General features: G+C 28.7%; 3 protein-coding genes across 4 annotated transcripts in view; 1 reads left to right on the forward strand and 2 right to left on the reverse strand.

Annotated features, from left to right (window-relative positions):
- Window positions 1-8449: 8449 nt before the first annotated feature.
- On the reverse strand, window positions 8450-11114 carry LOC112693861 (probable cardiolipin synthase (CMP-forming)). The gene is made up of 2 exons (XM_025569108.1): window positions 10881-11114; window positions 8450-9507 (listed from the first exon to the last, which is right to left on the reverse strand). The coding sequence occupies exon 2, from the start codon at window positions 9477-9479 to the stop codon at window positions 8559-8561; it is 921 nt and encodes a 306-aa protein (XP_025424893.1). The 5' UTR covers window positions 9480-9507; window positions 10881-11114; the 3' UTR covers window positions 8450-8558.
- Window positions 11115-11263: 149 nt separating this feature from the next.
- LOC112693863 (DNA replication complex GINS protein PSF2) lies at window positions 11264-13129 on the forward strand. Its single transcript, XM_025569109.1, has 4 exons — window positions 11264-11616; window positions 11701-11809; window positions 12637-12798; window positions 12903-13129. The coding sequence occupies exons 1-4, from the start codon at window positions 11369-11371 to the stop codon at window positions 12987-12989; spliced, it is 606 nt and encodes a 201-aa protein (XP_025424894.1). The 5' UTR covers window positions 11264-11368; the 3' UTR covers window positions 12990-13129.
- An 816-nt stretch (window positions 13130-13945) lies between these two features.
- The window catches only part of LOC112693834, a 31853-nt gene continuing 22962 nt past the window's right edge, over window positions 13946-22836 (reverse strand). For both annotated transcript variants that reach the window (XM_025569078.1, XM_025569079.1), the window contains exon 3: window positions 13946-15087. In XM_025569078.1, the coding sequence (XP_025424863.1) occupies window positions 14638-15087 (450 nt within the window). In that variant the 3' untranslated portion in view covers window positions 13946-14637. The remainder of the gene's footprint in view (window positions 15088-22836) is intronic.

The raw sequence follows: 22836 nt of genomic DNA on the forward strand, positions 1-22836 counted from the left end.
TCATTTTTCAACTGCCCATACAATAGAGTTTTAACCAGGGACTGGAACCATTTGAATTTATCGGTATCGATTCCGGTACTGGTTCTTAGAAAATAAAATAACTGTTCCAATTCGGTTCCGGTTTTATGATGAAAATTAATAAAGGTGTTAATCTTATTGAAAATATAATTATTAAACTTCAAAAAATAACTGGAGAAAATGGAGAAAAAATAAAAATAAAAATTTATCAGCTTCAACAAAAAAATCAAGGGTTCATAATATTAAACAACGTAGCAAAAATTTTAAAAGGAAATAATGAAATACAATTTGTACATAATTTTTCAACTATGTACTATGGTAACTGATTCGCAATATGCTCCTGTGACTTCAATTGATATTTAGTACATATAAAAATATTTTAACAGACCATCGAACGGAAATAACGTCAGACCACGTGAAACACATGGAACACAACATAGTTGTTAACTGTTTCCAAAAAAGAGAATTGTCTAAAATAAAATAATATTTTATTTTAGACATATATATATATATATATATATATATATATATATTATATCATTTATATAATAAAATAAGTTTTTTTTTTTAAGTTAAATTATAATGTATTGTTTATTTAATTAAAAAAAATATATATATATTTCATTAAATATATAGAACTAGCTTAATTACCCGGCTTCGCACAGAACATTCTTGACCGTGACATAGGTTTTATTACTTTACACTATTTAAAGCCAAGTTCGGTATAACTATTGGTGGTTATAAAACAAATAAAATGAAAGTTCAAATGAATCAGTATACTAATTTTGGTGATACCTCTGAATTATTGTATTTGCTGATTCCAATATTTTTTTTAAAATCCCTTCTTATTGCACGTTTTGTATATTGGAGAGACCACCATATCAAATTTCAAGTTCATATAGTTTTGAGATGTAGCGATGATCAATAAGTGAGTTATACCTGACGTTGTCCATTGAGAAAATTTTGAGTGTTCAATTCTTTTTGGGTATTACCGATGAACCTGTACCTTCTTATTTTGGATTATTATTTTTTTATTTATTAATTTTATTGAGAAAAGTCTGTCAGTTCGAGGTTCCAAATAAATGCTATTTATTATAGTGTATGTATGTACGGGTTCTAGATAATTTTAGTACCGGTTCCTGTTATCATTAAAATATAATATTATTTCTTATCAATAAAAAAAAAACCGTGAATATACTACAATATACCATCGTCCACTTGTTAGTGTAGTATAGTGGTAAAGGAAAAATTATTTTATTATATATTGCTGACAAACAACGTTGCCTCCTATAAAATTCATAAAACAGTAATATTGTTATAAAATCTGTTATAACTGGTAAAACTAAATCGTTATGTATTAGAAATTAGAAAATAATAAAGTTTTAAATTAAAAATTGCATACGATAAATAGGTTAAAAATAATTAAACTATAAATAATAGCATATGCTCCATAGAAGCAGTAGTTAAAAAATATTTACAATACTCATCAATCGTCAATAAACTATGAACTACAATTTACATTAGCGGGTAATGTGTCTATTTTATTAACATCATCGTTTTACTTGGAAGATAATATTGATTCCAATTATGGTATATACTGGGTAAAAAATGTCTATATAATATTATTTTGTGATAAATATACACGTAATAAACACTTCAAAAATATAATTTTAAATAGGTAAAGAATAAGAATAAGAATAAGAACTTTGTATAGTTCTAGGTATAAACATAATGAGAATGGACCCCTGATTATAAACAAAGTAGTAACTACAAATAATTTATGCTAAATAAATGTATTTTAATTTTGGAACCTTAAAGAACCTTTACAATTTAAAAATCCCGTTTCGACCGGTACTTCATTTATCAAAATAAAGGTTTCGGTTCCGGTATCGGTTCCTATTATTTAAAATGTTCCAATTCCAGAACTGGTTCTTTTCGGTTCAGTTCCTGTCCCTGTTTTTAACAATCCAACACATATATGTGACCGTAGTATAATAGTACCGTATACCGGATTATTATTTATTTTTTTTTCAAATGCCCTGGGGTTTTATTATTTAAATAACCCAAAGGTCTTTATGAATATATTTAGCAATTTTATATATTTACACGATCGTCGTAAAAAAAAACACATACATTTAAACAGAAATCGAGTAAAAATAAATTTATTTTTTATGCTTTTGTTCATTGTATAAAATTAAAAATATGAACGTTCCACGAAATATTAACTATATCACAGTCCAATTTGTGCGGGAGCCGAGTAGATGTAATTATTATAACCAATACGGTTTATGATTGTTGTTTTTTTTCAATACAATTGTAAAATCAAATTACACAGAGTTATCAAAATGATAGTTCAAAAATATAATTATTGTTGGATGTGGCAAAAATATGTCAGATTACTGAGGGTGTTGGACTGACGTAATGCCCTGAACTGTAATTTTCAAGCATTTTCATAAATTTCATGAAAAAATACACGATTGAAAATTAATCGCAGTAGGAAAAAATAATTAAGCCTCAAGTAAACGAAACACATGAGCATTTAAAAAAAAAAAAAACTAAGATATGAGTACCACCTACACGTAACTGAAAAAGAGTTTCTTAACAAATGAAAGTAATTTCATCATACCACTATGACAATGCAAACAGCAAGCGCGAAGAGTGTTGTGTGACCCAGCGCTATTTTTATTTTAAAAGCAACGCGGGTGGCTCTCGTGAATTTCTCTAGAAGCGGATTTGAACGAACCGAGTTTCTTAAAACCATACTTGATGTACCGGTACCCAGGTTTCGCGGGTTTAAAAACAACTGTCACTAAACAAAAAAAAAAAAAAATCATAACGTTCCAATGACCACCCGAAATGTCACACAAATACTTCATAGCAGTTCTCGTATGGATTGTTATTGTTCTGTAAGTTTGGTACATCAAGTCGAAACGGAATCGTAAATATCAATGACGTGTGTTCTTTGTCTGATCCAAGCTTCGGCATCGTCCGATTACGTAATGGGAGTGCCCATGATCATTATTTATGATTCGTCGTAACATTGATCTATACGAATACGGTGCTGCACTTTGTTCTTGCTCGATGAAATATAACACCACGGTGTTGAACGTTACAGCAACACGTATTTCATAATTTTTAAGTATCAGCTAGCTTCCGTAATTTTTTTTTTCTGTATAAAAAAACTTTGTATCTCTATTGCGTGTAATTGTTATTTACGACGCGTACACGCCAAGAATATGCAACACGTCCGGTATAGATAATGTTTAATATTCAACACGGATGCACTGCAAAATTCGTCTTCAAATTACCGTGGCATGATTGACATATTTTTGTAATTCAAAAAACATCCCCTCACCAAAGAGATCAATATACGCTAAGAAATTTTAGTGCGTTATCAGGTAATTTTTGCAGCTGCGGTTCTGCTGGCAACAGTTCCAAGTGTAATATCTTAACTCAGCGTTTCTTAAGCTTTTTTAAGTGTGGAACCCTTCTTGATGTCCATATTTATCGCGGAACTCTTGCTTTTTTTTTTAATGTTTTAGCTTTTTTTAGGATTATTTATAAATAAATTATAATCATATAATAATATTATGTAAAAGATATTTAATTCAAAAAAAATAAAATAATAATAATTGTATATACATATATAATAATACTTTAATTAGAGTAAATATAAATTTAGACTATTCCATATGGCTTATACACTGTTGTTTAATATACAAAGATTTTATTCCTATAACGCAAACATTTTTTCATCATTACTAACCTTTAGTTGGAAATTTTAAGGTAATTTTCTTAATATTTTTAAAGAAATTACTTAAGTTTCGTGGAACCCTGAAGTGATCTTCGTGGAACCCCAGGGTTCCACGGAACACAGTTTAAGAAACACTGTCTTAACTATATAGGTACGTTCATCTCCTTATTTTTTACCAAACAACTTCATCATTTAGGCAACAACACCGATGTAAAATAAAACCGGAACGATCCGATTTAAAAAATGGTTCAAGTCAATAAGATCCTTGGAATCGAGTACCCATTATTATAGGAAATCTGTTAATATTTTACACTTTCCAACAAATCGTTTAAAAAACACTTGTTTCTCATGACCTAATCCTATAGACTATGTTTGTTTAGTTGTAGAAACTTTACTATAAAATAGTTATATTCGTTATTTACATGAAATTCAAACATTGGATACCGGACCCCACTGAGAGAACCATTGCGGGGGCCCAATTATGTGCAGTGCATTGTAATTATATAATAGGCACCTACCTTCTGAGATAATTAAAAGAAAATGTTTAAACATGTATTTTTTTTTTTTTTTTGTTACTTTATAAGCATTTCTTCTTTTTGAATAAATGAGCAGTTTTTTTAATTAATTTATGATGATATTATAACAATCGACCTACATATTGAAATCTTTTAGATGCACTTATTTTATATAAAATATAAAATCTATATCAGCAATTAATATAAATTATTTAATTTGTTTCTAAATGCACATAGGAATAATTTTTAAAAATATTTGGAATAAATATTCGAACACTGTTGAAAAATACTTTATTAAGTAGGTACTTTACCAAAATGGTATTCCGAATACATTATTTAGAATATTATAAAGGAGTTCCATATAATTTTTGAATTTTTTTTTTCTCTTACATGTACTTATATTTTATTGACATAATTATCTTATAATCATTGCTACAAAACCGGAAAATAGTTTTACGCTAAAAATAGTAGAAACAAAATCATATATATCTATTATAGTCATAAGACATTATTTACCTCCCTTCTTATAAACGAGTATAAGTACAATTTATACAATAGAAAAACTGTACAATTATTCAAAAAAGTATTCAGGATACTCAAAATTAATTTAAATACTATCAAAGTTTACATACTAAAAATATATTCAAGTTATCTTCTAAAACAGTAGTCGGCAACTGGCGGTCAGATTCTGGCCTACACGTCTCTTTTATAAGGCATGCAAATTTCAAAACTAGGAAATTTCATAGAACATCGTATCAATATTTTATATTATCTGGCCCATGAACCCATTTTAATTTATGAATGTGGTCCAAGGGTCCAAAAAGGTTGCCGACCACTGATCTAAAATTTTTTTTTTAAAATTATAGTCTATGCCTTTTTAATATGAATTTCTATATTCGTGTCTAAAAGCTTATCTATTTAATTACGTACATTTTTCATATAAATAGTTGTTTTACCAGCGATAGCACTTTTATAACTTGGTGATCAAAAACAATAATATTGACTTTTGACTTTATGAATGGTATTCTTAAAACACGCCTTTGCTAAAATGTTGGATTGTTAAATTCTAATGTACATATATGTTACGGGTAAAGTTCGAAAATGGGTAGTTTACACATTACCCGGGTAAAGTACATCTTATTCATATAAATAGTATAATGTGTACATTATCCAGTGTGCTATAAGTTTAATCCTAAAAAAAAATTATTAAGTACCTAAACTATGTATTAATAAGTTATTATTTTATAATAAAAAATTTAAAAAAAATTAAATAAAGTTATTTATTGGAACACTGAGGCATTTTGAGTTGCAAAATATCTTTCCAGATTTACATTTATTTGTTAAATGATTATTTTCACATGAACATTTTTTTGTAACCGACACTTATAAAATATTTATAAAAGTTTCATTATGATTTATTTGTTTTTATTCACGTTTCTTATTTCAGATAGTATGTTATAATATTTTGATTCCGTTAAATATACCGAATTTTCATTATTTTCATTAATTTATTTATTATAATTTTCATATAATTTCTATTTTTATGACGACAAGTTTTTTTTTTTAAAATCTAAATGATCAAACATTAATAAACCGAACAAGTGAACTCGAAAACCAATAGCACTGTTTGTAGTTTAAAATTATTAAATAATATCAATGCACATGATTTATCATCATGTAGGTACAATTTATGTTTTATCGTATTTTATTAATATTATCTACAGTTCATATTTTGTCGTATTTTATTTTATGAAAACACTTTATCCACTCAAAGGTAAATAATGTAAAAATTACCCGGTTGATGTACCTACAAAATAAACGTTTTACAAATATGTTTACTTTATCCAATGGGCATGGGTAATGTTCACATTACCCGAATGATGTGTACATTACCCGATTTTCTTATTCTACCCGTGACATATATAAATCACCGGTATCTTTAATCGTATATTGGCTGTAGACGACGAAAGAATTACAAAGCTATCTGAAGCATATGGTCTTCGATCAGCCAACCAAGGCCGTATTTAAGGGGTGGTTTGAAGAGGCAATAACCAAAAATATTCAATGAAGCGGTAACATTTTTACGGTGATTCAAAATAAAAACAAATCGATTTTTTTGCATTCTCAATGGAAATTATTATGAATGATAAATAAATAAAATCATATGAAAAATAAATGTAATATTGTAAAATGATTAATATTATTTAGTAGCATATAATAATCATTCAAGGGTATAAAAATAAAAGTTCGCATTTGAAATACAATTTTTAAAAAACTTTTATAATGATTCAAAAATGTACCACGGAAATAAAACGGAAGTCTACTCGTGGCGCCGTCGATTCAAAACTGAAAAAAAATGATTTAAGAATATTTAATTCCAATAAACATTATTATATTGATTTATTATGATAATAATAATATATAAATTATGAATGGCAATCAGTACAAATCATAAGGTTTGTTAAGGGAGGGTTATACAGTCGAAGTAAAATTATATTCCATTTTTTAATATAATAACATTAGGGATTGAAGTTTAATATAATTTTTATTAAAATTTAAAAGTAATTCAAAATTTATATTTATTTAAGTTTTTTATTTCACATGTTTTTTTTTTTTTTTTTTTGAGATATAGGTATTAGTTTAATCTTAATTTTTAAGGGTGTGGGACATTCAGACGGAAGGATACCACTAAATATGACTTATAAAAGACAATTTTTTATTACTTTATTAAGGTAATTAAAACTCGGTTATTATTTTGGATTTTATATAAACATTGTGTACTGAAATTGAGAAAATGAATTGCGAGCGTAGTGAAAGGCTTTTTAATAAATAGTTAAAGAAACTTGTTTTTAATTTTAAACTTTATTAAAGAGAGTCGACAAAATACGGCCATGCAGACACCACAGTGTTGAAGAAGCGAATATTATTAACATTGGACAGTTACAATTTCGAAAATTAAACCATAGCATACAATTGTAATCACTCGAGCAAATATTTTTGTCCTTAGTTTTTATCCAGTAATAGTTATCAAGCAGAATCTTGAGTTTCCTTGGAAGAGTATACTCAGATGTGCATTTTAAGTTATTTTTTATTATAAATTAAAATATAGTTTTCAAGTAATTTGTATAAATCTTAATAATATTAGACTGCTTTGGATTAGAATTTCTAAATATACCTAAATATAATTTTGTCAGTCTTGTGTGTCTACTATAATATTCATCATATTAAATTATAGTTCATAAATATTACTAAAATTATTATAAACAAATTACAATTTAAATGTATGATATAGAAAAAACAGATATTAACAGAATATTTGATATTTATAACAATGATATTTTAACAAAGAAAATTATTATATTTTTTAATTTCTAATTATTTTACTAGTATCTTATAAGGACCAAATAACTCGAGATTCAGAGGGGTTGTAACCATAACAATCATCAACTACTAATGAAGAATTTAAATACAAACAGTAAATTAAAGATAATACAAAATACATAACATACATATATTTTAAAAGAAAAATTTAATAATTCATAAATATATAAAACAACTACTTAATTGATCATTCTAATTACTTGTAAAACTAATATATTAATTGGTTTTCCGAATGAATTTATTAGTAAATATAATTTTTACCTTTATAAATCATACGGCACAATAAAGATATAAAATGTTGTATAAAAATATTAATTATAAGTTATAAATTAATTAATGTTCGAATATAATTTGATTAATATTAGTCAATTTTAGTCATACAATTAAAAACTTTAAGATTTGACTTTCAAGAAATATTTTAATTTCAACAAGTAGAATGGTAATTTCATAATTTGTAATTTTTAGCAAAATATTTATTAAAATAACACAAAATCAGTCTTGAAAAATATAATAAAATAAACTCAATGTATAATTAGGAAAAAGGGTAGAACATATACTTAAAATTTAACTAGTTAAACTTAACAAATATTATTTATTAGTATTAAATAAAAATTTGAAGTATCATCAATGAACAAATAACACTAGGGATGCTAGATAACTAAAGTTAAGGACTGAACATGATAAAATTTACTTGATTTGGCTAATCTAAACAGTGGTATATGATATAAATACATTTTATTGAATCTACATAATATATTATTAGTTTTTTAATACAATAAATATATACAATAATAATAATTCGATATCTTATATTTATTCTCAGCCAAGGTGTTTATACAGTAATATTTAAAGAAAAAAATACATTTATTTAAGATCTTAAAACGAAAATATTATTTTTTAAAAATTTTATAAGTCTTTTTTCTATGAATAATATAACTAATTGCAGATGACACTGTAGTAGCAGTTGTTAGCCACCACAATGCTTGAAGTGCTGAGTGATCAACAAAATCAAAAACTGGAGCTGCTAAGGTAGCACCTACCATTGCTAACTGAACTGTAGTGTTAACCTTACTTATGAACATAGGTGCTAATTGGACATTGGTATTGGTTACATCAAATAATTTACTCAGTGTTCTAGGTTTAGGTATTGACATATAATGGATTTGGAAAGCAGCACCAATTAAAACTAAATCTCTAAAAATAATCAGCCCAGTAAGATATACTGGAATCAAATCTATATAAGTTAATGTGAAAAACATAGTACCCACGAGTACTTTATCAGCCATTGGGTCCAAAAAGCTACCCAATTTTGATTGTTGACCTTTAAAATTTCTGGCAATCCATCCATCAATTAAATCAGTTATACTTGCTATGGCTACAAAACTGAGAGCATACCCAAAGTTTTCATTGACAATAAGGTATCCCAAATAAGGACATAAAACTATTCTAGTCATACATAACATATTTGGGATCGTCCAAACATTCTCTTTTATAGTATCCCGTACCTTTGATTTAGTCTCCTTGATATCATCTAATATAAATTTACTTTTGGTTTGTAATTTTTGTTTGGTTTTTTGTAATATAATATGTTTATCTCGAATAGCGTCTTTCAATTTATTATGGCGCTTTGAAAATCTGTCATCTGCAAAGTAAACATTTGACATAATTCGGTGATTTTTGAATAAGCGTACTGACAAAAAAGTTCTATTGAAATTGGGAAGAACAGCTGGAAAGTACATTCTGCATTGAGGTAAGTACATTTTACAGCAACAATGATTAGATACAAAAATATATTTCAGTAGATGATGCATTTTGTACTGCTAATTCATTTTTTGTACACTGCAAAAAAGAAAAAAATTGTTAAATTATTTACATATGTTAAGCATATGGCATGTGAAATGTTCATATTTTCATAAATAAATAACCAAAATTATATTAAAGATGTTATTCAATGATACAACATATTATACATAGGTACATAATAATAAAAAAATTTAAATTTCAATGCATGATAAAGAATAAAAATTATGTAAATAATTACAAATACAAAATATGTTGATTATAATATAAATGATTCATCTAATACATTTTCAAAATTGAATAATAAATTGTAAAAAACTTTTTTTCCAGAACATGCAATACAAAAATAATATTTATATAGATATACTTATAATTTATACTTTGTCATATTAATTGAAAGGATCCAAAAGATATAGTTCATCAGTTAAAATAATTAATAACATGCTTTTTGAAGTTGAAATAATATTTTCTACAAAATATACGTAATAATTTTAGTTCAAAATAATAAAAATAATGAACCTAAAATTCATAAATAACAAGACAATATCAAGCTTCAACATATGAATATTATTTTAATGCAAGTATTTTTAAATTATAACATCCCAGAATCAAACTAAGATGCAACAAAAACAAAAATATAATACAGTTTATTTTATGAAACCAATGATACTAATTGTCACCATATTCTAATTGATGTTTAATTAAAAACTTTACATTAGTTTCATATAACTTTATATAGACGTTCATCACCCTTTTAAAATGTATAGAGAATAATAAAATATTTTATCACATAATAACACTCAACAAAATATAAACAAAAGAATTATGAAAATTAAAATTTGTTTTCAAAAATGTAATCGAATAGTTTCAGCACAATACAGAGCGCAAATGATTTTAAATTAAATTATGAAGCCTACCAGTTCTTTCCACTATGTAAATTGACCATAACATTATTCTAGAAGTGGGTAATGTATAATTACTAAAAAATTACAGTTTTCAAAGGCCTATTGAACTTTCATAAAAAAAATTTTTATAAGCTCATTGCTTATGGACCTTGTAATAACTGCTGATATTTTTAATTAGAATCGTGAACAAATTTACAACAGAGAAGGTTATTAAATATATATATACAACTGTTTGTGTATTATGGGCACAATTGTTGGCACAATTTAATCAAAACAATACTAGCTATGTCGTTGAACATTTGTAGGATTTGTATTAAAAATAATTCAAACAGTTTTTGTTATGGTTTATAGACAAGATGTTTAAAACAGGTACACAAGTCGAACATTGAAAATTGTCAAAACGATATTATCTCAAACTCTAAATACATTATCACCCGATCGGTATGGAAGTTGTGGCTGGGAGTAGTACAATTCACGTTATTTCTGGGAAAATAACATCGTACTCACTTCGTTCGCGTTCCACCGGTGGTTGAGCGTTGTGCGTGACGGTCACGTTGGCGGAAACGGACTGCGACTCGTTTACAGCGCAAGGACTCGCATTTTCCGTTTGCGTTGGTCGTAGTAAACGCTGTCGACGTTACGTTATTACGATGGACTCGACCCACACATACGTCGAAAACGCGGCACTGACGGGCGGACTAAAAGTATGTGTCCGGACCGAAGGCGCTGTACGCCTTATCGTCGACAGAATGAAAAACTGATAAGGACTATTATCATTGGCCGCCGCGCCGAAGAGCCAAACGACCGGGAGAAAAAACAGCTGACCCGGGGTTACGTCCATTGTCCGATTAGTTTCCCGCCATTTACCGATAGCAACGGAAGAAAAAGAAGGATTTCGCTGACAACTTGTTCAGTGACGACCAGTGAACAAAAACAACGTTCTCCGCCGCGGACAGTATTTACGTAAAGCGGTGTCGTTGTTTTCGGTGGACAAAATGCATCCGTCCGAGATCGAATTCATGGCCGAGAACGAGATCATTCAAATCGTGCCTACGTTCAACCACGCCAGCCATGTGCACCTGATTTGCGGCTCGTACGGCCCGTTCCGCGCGGGACTGCCGCTCAACGTGCCCATCTGGGTGGCGATCAACTTGCGCCAGAAGAAGACGTGCCGTATTCTGGCGCCCGACTGGATGGCCGTCGACAAGCTGAACGAGAGGATCGAAGAAGAAAAAGCGTCCAAGTGCGTTAACTCATATACGTACACAGTGCGCAGCAAACCTTTCGCTTCACGCTGCGCGGAGCATTATAATTTCTCTTCTTTTAGGTTTTTCACGCCGTTGCCGACCAACTATTACCTGGAAATCACCCAAATGCTATTAGATGTGGCCAGCGAAGACATCCCGCAGGGTAACGAAATCAAAACGGCGGTCAAAGTGAGACACCATTTTTAATTGAGTTTTTTTTATAATGTTCTTGGACTGTTTACGTATTATAATGTACTAGTGGTCAGGTGGCTGCTATGTTTTTATCGTGGACTGATTTATACCTATTTACGTATTCTTTCATCTCTAGTTTGTTTAAGCACTGAAATGTGTCAATGTTGTTGATTATCTAAGTTCAACAATAAATTACATCTCTCAATCGTTGTATTAATATTAATTAGAGTATATATGACCTTTTCTAATCAGCGATCTGTTACAATAACAACCGTAGTGAATAGTAAGACCAAAACTTTGTTATAAAATGTATAACTTTTTGTAGGATGACATTGGAGCATCAAAGCAGATCCTGTAGTTTAAATTAAAAGTCTTGATATAACAACCTAATTAGGACATATTGAATGAATCATATTTGTACCTTTAAAATATACTGTCTACATTTTGATATTGCAATTTTAATGTTTTATTAATACATTTTTTACCAGTCTAAAAATTTTAGTTGAAAATAAGTATTTTAAAATTAATATGAAACATTATTAGGTATTCGTTAGGTACCTAACGATAATATCTTTAATGCTCTTTAAATTAAATTTTAAAAAATGATCCCAAATTTTTTCTTAAAATCAAAGGAAGTAATAAGTACTTAATAACTTTATTCAAACATGTTTATATGTATTTGCTAGTTATAATTGCTTATTTTCTAAAATGGACAATTTCTTAGCATTAACCATTTTTATGTGTTAAAATTAAATATTAAATTATAAAATCATATTTATTTATTCATTACTAATTACAATTATTGCAATATATGTTATTAATAGGATTTGTGGGATTTAAGAATAGCTAAATTAAGATCTTCTGTGGATTTATTCATTAAAGAAGGACGTGTCCAGGCTTCTTTAAACCATTTGACACCAATGGAAATTAATTCTGTAAGACCAGTGTTTCCAGATACCTTAGATGCTTTAATGATACTTCATGAAGTAAGATATATATTTCTGTATTTCACGTTTAGTTATAAATTAAATTACATAATTAATAATGATGTTTTAAAAATGTTCTAAATTATATTAATTTTTCCTTTTAGCATATAAGCTCAAACGATGATAGAGATGATAACAGTCAAACTTCAACGGCAACTCCCAGTTCAGCTTCTTTTTCGTTATCTATGTAACTGTTTCGATCATCTTTTCCTGTATTGTAGGGTCAAAATTAGATATATATTTTTTTACACCAGAGTTAAATCAAATAATTATTTTTTTGTATGGAAATTTATTTCCAGTGATACTAGCCTATTAATTCTTTTTTTTTTAATTTTAAGATATGTAAAAATATTTTTTACTATATTTGTAATCTAAACATTTCTATTATAGATAATTTTATATTAATGAGAATTGTGATTAGCATTTTAACAAAATCAATGTAAATATTATATAATTAGTTTTAAACAATAGTATTATGATTGATTTTATCATTAATGATTATATTCACCATGATATTATGTTAAATGCATAATTCTTATCCAGAATTGCCCACATCATTTAAAGTTTGTTTAAATGTGTATTTGGTGTAGACACCAATTATTTATTTATTATTGAAGCTGGAAAATAATTAAACATAAAAGAAAAAAACAATTGCAGTAAAATAATATTCTTTAATTGTAATAATATACCCAACTTATTTTTGTTGAGCACAATATTAATACATTAAAATTTTAAAATTATATCACATAAGTGTATTCTATGAAGGTATAATATTTATTTTAATATTGTGTATTTCAGTCATCTTACAATTAGGTTGGGAAAATATGAATAAAAAAGTTTATATTTTTAGTATAATATCCATTGCGTTTTTTATAAAAAAAAATATCCATTATGATTTTTAGATTTAATTACACATGTGAACTGTTTTGGTTGCATTGTATAATTTTTAAGTATTAAATCGTACTGAAAAAGTATAATATGTATGAAATAATTTTTATTTTTTATTTTATAAATATCTTATGTTTTTTTCTATTGTCTGTAGTAAATTGAAATAAATTATTTTTGTACAGCTAAATTTTTTTTAAACCATTATTTTTTAAGTAGTGTGTACAATATGTTTAATTCAATTGTTATTTAATGTACACAAAATAAATAAATTTTTTTTCGCAAAAGTATTTACAATTTAGAAGAAAAGAAAAATATTTGTTTGTTTTCGGTATTAACTAGTGTTAAGCGACCTAAATATCATCTAACAATTGAATGAAATTATTACAACGACGACGAAAGACATTGTCCAACGATTTTTCTGAGACCTGAGTGTTGGAACGTATTCATTGAAACAATTATTTAAAAAACGGAAAACACGTGTAACTCTGTTGAGAAATGACGTAAAAATAAAAGACAAATAGGAACGGCGTGAAAACCGAATCGGACGGTGTGTACGATCATTGGTTAAGCGAGATGAGTATAAGTTTTTGTTTTTCCTTTGACAAATGTGAGTTTTATCGACCGGAATAGGAATCTCGACGATATCGTCCTCGCACACGTCTCGATTCATAGCGATTAGACCGTCGGTGCGTGACGCTCGTACAACAACAACAACGTTTTGGTCGCGTTCAGTTGTCCGAGAACGGTGCGGCGTTGGTCGGCGGGAGTATACGAACGTGGAGTACATGACGTAGGCTTCGGAAAAATCAAAAAAAAAAATCACCTACACTAAACTACAATGAAATGCGTACACAACGGTGTATTACGCGTACATTTATCGTTTCAGTCTTGTGGAAGAAAACGCGCACCCGTTAGCACCGCGAACGCGCGTACGGGGGCGGTAGGCGCGCGCTAGACGGCCGTAACGTTTGCCGCGGCCGGACCGTCCGGCTTGAGAGCGGCCGCGGCGTTTTGCCCGGAGCCGCCGCTCTGCTGCTGTTCGACGTCCGCCGCGTCCGTCACCGTGCTGGTCAGCTGTTTGCGGATGTCGCGAATGCTCTTCCGGATGGCCCGGGCCAGCGTGGCGGTCGGCTGCTGTTGTGCCGACGAGGCGTCCGGCCCGGGATCCGCCGCCGTGGACGCTTTGTCCCACTCGTCCGGCGGCATCGTAATGGTGCACGCGTCCGCCGTCCGGTGGCACCGCTCCGCCGCGGCCGTCGTCAACAACCTCTGCGGGTCCAACTTGATCGCGTCGTCGTAACTGGGCGGCGGCACGTCCATCACCGACGCGTAATCCGGCGGTTTCTCGTCCAACCGCACCGGCGGGTCCAGTGATATCACGTGGATGTGATCGATCGACTCCTGCGAACAGCGCCGGATCAGATTAATCGTGTTCGGCGCTTAGCCGCTAATCAATTTAATAGGTGTATGTATGTTACCGGCAATATGGATAATTCGGGTGTTTTGCAAAACGCCTTGGCGTTTGCCTAATTGCCGACCCATTTTAGGCAATGTAAATAAAACTTATGATTTTCAATATTATTTTACTTGTAACTTAGGTATTTTATAAAATACCTAGGCATTATGTATAATGCCAATCGTGGAGTAGGCAATATGAAGAAAACAAAATTGGCCATTGCCTATTACCAACGACTTTACTTAAATGCTAATTTTTTTTTTTAGGCAAAGTACCAAACATTTTATTATATGTTGCATTACATTAAAATTCTTATAATTATTATACATTATTACTCGTATTACAGACAAAATTTAATTTTTATCTATTGTTATATTATTACTTTTACATAAATAATTTACTTAAACTACTATTTACTTATTATAACATGTTGTAGAAAAGTGACATTTTGAAGTGCACGAAATGTTATCTTTAAGGCTAATACACTTTTTATTTTGACACGGATTTACAAACACATTTTAAAAATTCTTGGCCAATTCTTGTGGATTGAATTTTTATCAACTCATTATACTGTACATCAGATAAAAAACTAGTATTAGTGGCCAAATATTTAAAAAAAAAATTTGTAATTTGTCATAAAAATTTGACTTCATATAAATCGTATGCATAGTTGCAACATCGACGAGAAAAATTACGATATTGTAATAAAATTATTAATACGTTCAATATTGTATATCATTATAGTAGTAAAAGAATGTTAATCTTTATTGCGTTAAATCGTGAACGCACATTTATGATAAACGATAAGTAAAGTCGTTGGTAATAGGCGATGCCCAATTTTGTTTGTTTTCTTCATATTGCCTACTCCACGATTAGCATTATACATAATATCTAGGCAAAGCTCATGTATGTATATTACCGAGTGATTTTTGGCATTTTATATAATGTCTAGGCATTTTGCAAAATACCGAATTATCCATATTGCCGGTAACATATATATAGTATACCCATTGCAAAAATTCACAATAGATAATTTATTTATATGCATAGTAAAGAGTATACGTGCAATCGAATTAATACATAAACACATTTTAACAAATCAATAAATGAGTATAATATCGAAAATTGAATGACATAGGTATCGAAATGACAGTGAGTGTCTATTAAAATATATTACGATAGACCAGTGGTTCTCAACCAGTGTGCCGCGGCACACTGCTGTGCCGCGGGATCGACTAGGTGTGCCGTGAAAAATGTCTGATATTTGAAAATACCGACTGATGAAACTATGACAGTTAAATGTCAATTCATTTTGCAGATACATATGTAGGTAAACTGTATGGTTTTAACCCAACTGGATATCTTAGCGTTTAGCCAAAATTGTTGTTGTTGTCAAGTGCATGAGTGTGCCGCGAAAACTTGTGATGTATAATGGTGTGCCGTGAACAAAAAAAGGTTGAGGACCACTGCAATAGACTATGTAAGAGAGGGTGCAATTATTACATAAAATCATTTTACAGTGCTTCCTTCCAGACAATATTAGCTAGTATAAGTAATAATATTAGTATTGTTTGTGAATTGTTTGTTGTTATACCACTGGGTAAGAGCCAATGAGAATGCAGTATTTGGAAAAAATTGAAATTAAAGTTGATTGTGCATACATAACTTTCCTCAAACTCAACGACTTTAAGCAGTTAATGGCTCATAAGGAAGAGTATGATCCACTGAGTGTTCTGAGAGTAAAACGATCAAGATCCATTCATTAGAAGAGAAGCTGTGAGAATTCGAATTGCTTTAGTGCTTTGTGTTCCACAAAAAATGTACAGGTAAGAATCGCATTGATGGGAGTTGAGTTAAGTTCAATGATTGATGACATATCTGTGTCTAAATACCTTTCATTTACAAAAAAAAACAAACGAAGGAAATCGGTCGGATAGAACGGCCAGACTTTAGTTTTCATACATTTTTTTAATATATAAGATTTATCATGTTCGCTGAATTCGTGAAACTGCCGGTTTCTTGAATTATTCGGGCCTTTTGCAATCGAATGCATGGACTAAGCCACACATTTAATGTTATATCGTTTTAGAATTTTAATAATTAATTTTTTTTTCTTTTAAAATTGTCCGAGTTAATAAGTAAGCTCATAAACGGCGAAGAATCACTCCGCTAATATTTTATTTGAGATTTTATGACTGCCAGGTGATATCGAAATAATTAAATTATTAATTTTTTGCTCATCAAATAATTATTTAGTTATATTTATGTGTTAAAAAATAAACAATTTGATTAATCTAAGGATCGGCTGATTTCATGCATTTGTTAATTTTTCTATAGATTTCATGAAATCAGACATTTCAGGAATCCAGCGTAACATTATATATATGCACCACATTTTATATACTGTGTAGATATAATGGCGTTATGTCGGTTCTGGATTTATAGAGGATGGACAATATTTGAGCATAAATAAATCTTATTCCAAAATTTAACCTACAGATGTTTCGATTTAGTTATGAATTCCGATATTATATCTTATCACTAATTTTAACAAATTGAATGACAAAGTGAACAGATATGCAAAAATATGCGGATTCGTGTAGATATTTATAACCATTCATAACGATTCCCCGAGATTTTAAATGCAGCGTTGCCGTAACAACTGTTTATAACATGCAGACGATACAGATGTTTTGATTTGTATAGATACCTAGTAGTTTATATAGGGTAGTAATAATAATTTAAAAAAAATAAAATAAAAATGTTTATTCAATTATTTTGGTGTATACAAGTTGCAGTCAAAATATAAAAATTCGTACTAGTTTCGATCACACAACAAAAAGGTTACATGCTAGTTACTATCACATTAATATGTATTCAATTTAGAATTTTTTTATTAATTTTACATAAAGTTATAACATTAACCTTCCTATTTATTAGACTTAGGACTGTCTACACTTTTATTTATTATATAGGAATAGTTAAAAATGTAGGGTTTATTTAGATAAAATAATAGTAACTATATTTCAATCCTCTACTGCAGCGATTCTCAAACTGTGTTCCGTGGAACTCTAGGGTTCCACGGAAGAAGTCTAGGGGGCTCCGTGGGCATACATTAATTATTTAAATATTTAAATATTATTAAATTTCTTAGTTATTGAGAAAAAAACACTGGTAACCTGAATTGCGCAACCAGTTATACGTCTTAGTGACACCAATTTTTTTTACAACTAAGACTTCTGATAAAATTTGGTTATTATGACTTCAAAACTTCGCTGGTATTTTCATAAAATTAAATGAAGTAAATTTATCAATACAAATTAAAATGACCAAAGTTTTCATAGCAAATGACAAAATCCGAACTTTAAAAAAAAATAAAATTTTGAACTGTGTGTTTTTCTCGACATGAAATATTAATAATTATTGTTGTCTTGAATATAAATTCCTGATATTCGGGGCTCCGTACATTTTTTTGAAAACATAAGGGCTCCGCGGACAAAAAAAGTTTGAGGACCACTGCTTTACAGTTGATATTAGCAGTTAAATATTGATACCATAAAATTACTATTTGTAACCGACAATTGGGATTTGGGAATAACATTGATTCTACGCGTGGAGTTATATCTTGCAATTAAGATTTTAGATAATAACTTAAAGGCTTAATTTTTATGAATATCAAAAGTATGTTACAATAAGATATGCCACTATAGTATGTTTAATAAACTTGTTGTATATCAGCTTAATTAGTCCTCTACCACACTTTATTTTCACTTTTTACTTTTTAATTTAACATTTTAAAACTATATAATATTATAATATGACCGACATGACTGAAACTCAGACGTACACTTAAAATGATATGGCCATAACTCGAATGTACCCTTAAAATGACGTGATCCCAACTGTTAGGTATGTTACTTATCTCAAAAATCACCACCGATCGTAACTCGGATACAGCCTAATTATTTTATCTTATTGCAAATGATATTAAAATACATTGAAGTTTATTTGTTTATTGAAACAATATATTTTAACTATAAAAAAAAGAACACAAAACCTAAATTTATTTAATTTATTTTTTTAAAAACTTTTTATGAGCATTTTTTAGTTATTATTTTGATTGTGATTCAGATCAGTTTCTGATCAGTTATTGTGTTTTTTTTTTTATGGTTAAAATATGTTATTTCAATAAACAAATAAAGTTTCATAATTAAATATTGAAATTTTCAATATCGTTTGCAATAAAATAAAATAATAAAATACGACAGTAAAACATGTAACTTATAAGTATTGATTAATTTGATAATGTTAAAAAATTAATAGATTTGAGTTTGTAAAAGCTCTATCATTTAAATTTTTACTAATTTAATTTATTTATTTACCATATACCTGTATTCTAATTTTCAATTAATAATTATATATATATATATATTAGAATATACCATATATTAGAAACTTTAAAAAAAAAAAAAATCATACTTTTAATTTATAGGTAGGTAACTGACAATCCGTAAAAAAAGTCTGTACAATTTTTTTTTTTGTATGGACTCAACTAGAGTAGTAAGTATCGTAGAACCCAACTACTATATGAAAAACCATGTACTATCTGAAAAACACTGGAACTTAATTATGGTAGACTTAATAAGAGTCTTCGAGATCCATCTAGTAAACACCGAAGAATTTAGATAGTTCACCATTTATGATTGTAATACTAAGATTATATAAAAAGATCATGTATTATATGTTATGTATTTTTATTAAATTTGTATAATTTTCACTAGAAATGTGTGTACGCGTGATAATTAATCCAGGTGTTGAAAAATGCATACTCAGAACTGTCACACGAGAAAAATTTAAAAAAAAAAACGTTATACGCCTGCTATGCACTAATGAACCACAACTAAGTTAAGTTTAACTTAATGTGATTTAACCGAAAACTATAAAATCGGTAAGTATAAATCTCAGGGGGTCTTTCACCACGATATCATGCGCCATTGGTAAATGCTTCATATTTTTTCAACACACAAAAGCGTTTATATTTTTAGAATAATTATGAACGAGGCCAACGATTTAGAGTATTATATAAATCGAACTTGCCTACCTATATATTTTCACCACAAGGGTATTGAATTGGATTATATGACCACTGATGGCGTGACAAGGCGAAAAAGCTGAAAATTGTTAGGTATTATGTACTCCATCAATTGTGATAATATATCGTTTTATATTCTTATACTATATATATATATATATATATATATATATATATATATATATATATTCCTTTTTATATTCCTATATGCGTATATGTGTATATATATATATATATATTTATATATATACACACTATAATTTTGGACGAATGAAAATACTCTACAGCAATATGTTACTGGAATAGAATATTAATATTGTAGATTTGTTCGCACGCCACTGATGCGAATTAATTTCAATATCGTAACGATTTTTATTTAATTGTAATAGCTTTTTTTTTTGTTATTATATCGCGTTTTGTTCATTTTTACAATCGGCTACATCAGCTTCTGGTTTAATGGCAATGGTAAGTTAATTGTACCTATATACTTTTGGTTCAATTAAATACAATTACAACGTAATACGTAATATCGATCGATACCGATAATCAAATGTGGATGTTCCGTTTTCGTCGATTTATATTTTCTGTTTCTAATGTTATTACGTTGTCTACCGATTGTAATATTTTATACATTGAATAATACCACTTTGAAAATAAACTTTTAATCATACCGAGTGAATAGAATTTTACGTTACTGCGATTTTCTTTTTAATATACGAAACACTAAAAAAATGTGGGCGGTGCTGGTTTGCGCACAGATACCAAAAAGACAAATTATTTGGGCACAAAACTACCACTCGTTTGGGAACAGTCGAGTCGTAATCATACACATGGTTTGCGCACAGTTACCTTTTAGACTTTAATAATTTAATACCTTGCATATTAATATTTCTTTATTATTAAAGTACTAACATACGTTATCCTTCCCCCCTTAACAGACTTAGGACTGTCTATGAATGTATTCATAGGTGTGGTTAAAAATGTATGTTAATTGCTTATTAATAATTGTAATAAATAATATCTAATACTTGTTCAAGTTAAAAATGCATGTTAATTTTAATTTTAATATAATATGATTGGTATATACACGTGTAAGATAATATATACGTGTCTATTATTTTTTGCAATAAAAGTTTCCCATTATTTGAATGTATTTAATTTGGTCTATTTCGCCAGATGTATATTTTGTCCATAAGTTTATGCGATATTTAACTGATTCTATTGACTCCTTATAGCGATAATTATTTATATTTTTGTTGATTGATGTTATTTTTAATTCTTTTTCGCTTTGTATTTTAAGAATTACGCTTATTACCTGGTGTATGTGGGGATGTGGAGTGTAAAATTGTTGGTTAAAATGTCTATGAAATGCTTCTACACCATTTGTAGTTCGAGGTTCGTCTTTTGGATATCCTACCCATAACATAGGATTAAATTTTGAACCGTTTATATTAAACTATGATAGTCGTAAATCACGATAAGGTCGATAATATACAAGGGTTTTATATAGGGCAACTAGCCGATACAAGAGTGACAAAAATATAATTATTTTCGTGTGCGCAAACGAGTTTCGATTTTTTTAGGTAAAAATTATGAATTGTGCGCAAACAAATTGCAGCCAAAAATGTAATCTATAAATTAAATCTACATTATCTTTAAAACTTAAATCATTTATTGAAAATGTAACAATGAGGTTGAACGAATTAAAAACAATATATGTAAAGAATCATTATATTTTTTTTAACTCGTGGAAATATTTAAAAAATCAGTAAATTACGAATTTAATATGACATATAATGTGTAAATAGTGAAAATTTTAATGATGAAGAAGATACAAATTCGTATAAAATAAAGCCATGCAAAATTTGTCAAAATTGTCCTCTTTGAAGTTAAAGACCTTAATTAAATATAATTTATTTTTTAATGTATATCTAACTTTGATGATAGCATACCAGTTCTTATTGACATTAACTGTATCACAAGTTGCATACAAAAGATCATTTTCAACACTAAAGTATATAAAAAAATCGAATAAAATGTAGTACTATGAGCAATGAACACTTATAAACTTTCACATTAATTAATTTCGGGGTTTTAACTATTTACTTACTAGTAGCAAATATAGATTGAATAAATTAGTATATTATTTAATCTACGCTTGTAGATAATTTATGTACACCATAATAATATTAATAAAATTATAATTTGTTCGTCATTCATAATAATCATGTTATTTTGCTAGGGATAGGTATTATAAAAAGTATTGTTACCCCCACCCCCCCACGAGAAATGCGGACAAATTATCTCGGTGTAACGTCCTCTGACAATGTAACACGGACTATTAGATTTCAGTGTATTATGTGTGTAGTATATATTATAATATACCTATGTATATTTAATGTCATGGATCTGTATAGGCGTAACTAATTAATTTCGGACGAAAACGCGGACGGAGAAAACGTAAATGGTCTGTGGTGGTATATTTGTAGTTTTACACAGATTTTATTTTATATATTTTTATACACTTCCATACATTTATAAATATTTGCATACATTCATAAATTATATATATATATATACTAGAACATTTATAAATACTTCC

The sequence above is a fragment of the Sipha flava genome, unplaced genomic scaffold (genome assembly GCF_003268045.1).
Source record: "Sipha flava isolate LNK unplaced genomic scaffold, YSA_version1 118_pilon_pilon, whole genome shotgun sequence".
Taxonomy (NCBI): Eukaryota; Metazoa; Arthropoda; class Insecta; order Hemiptera; family Aphididae; genus Sipha; species Sipha flava.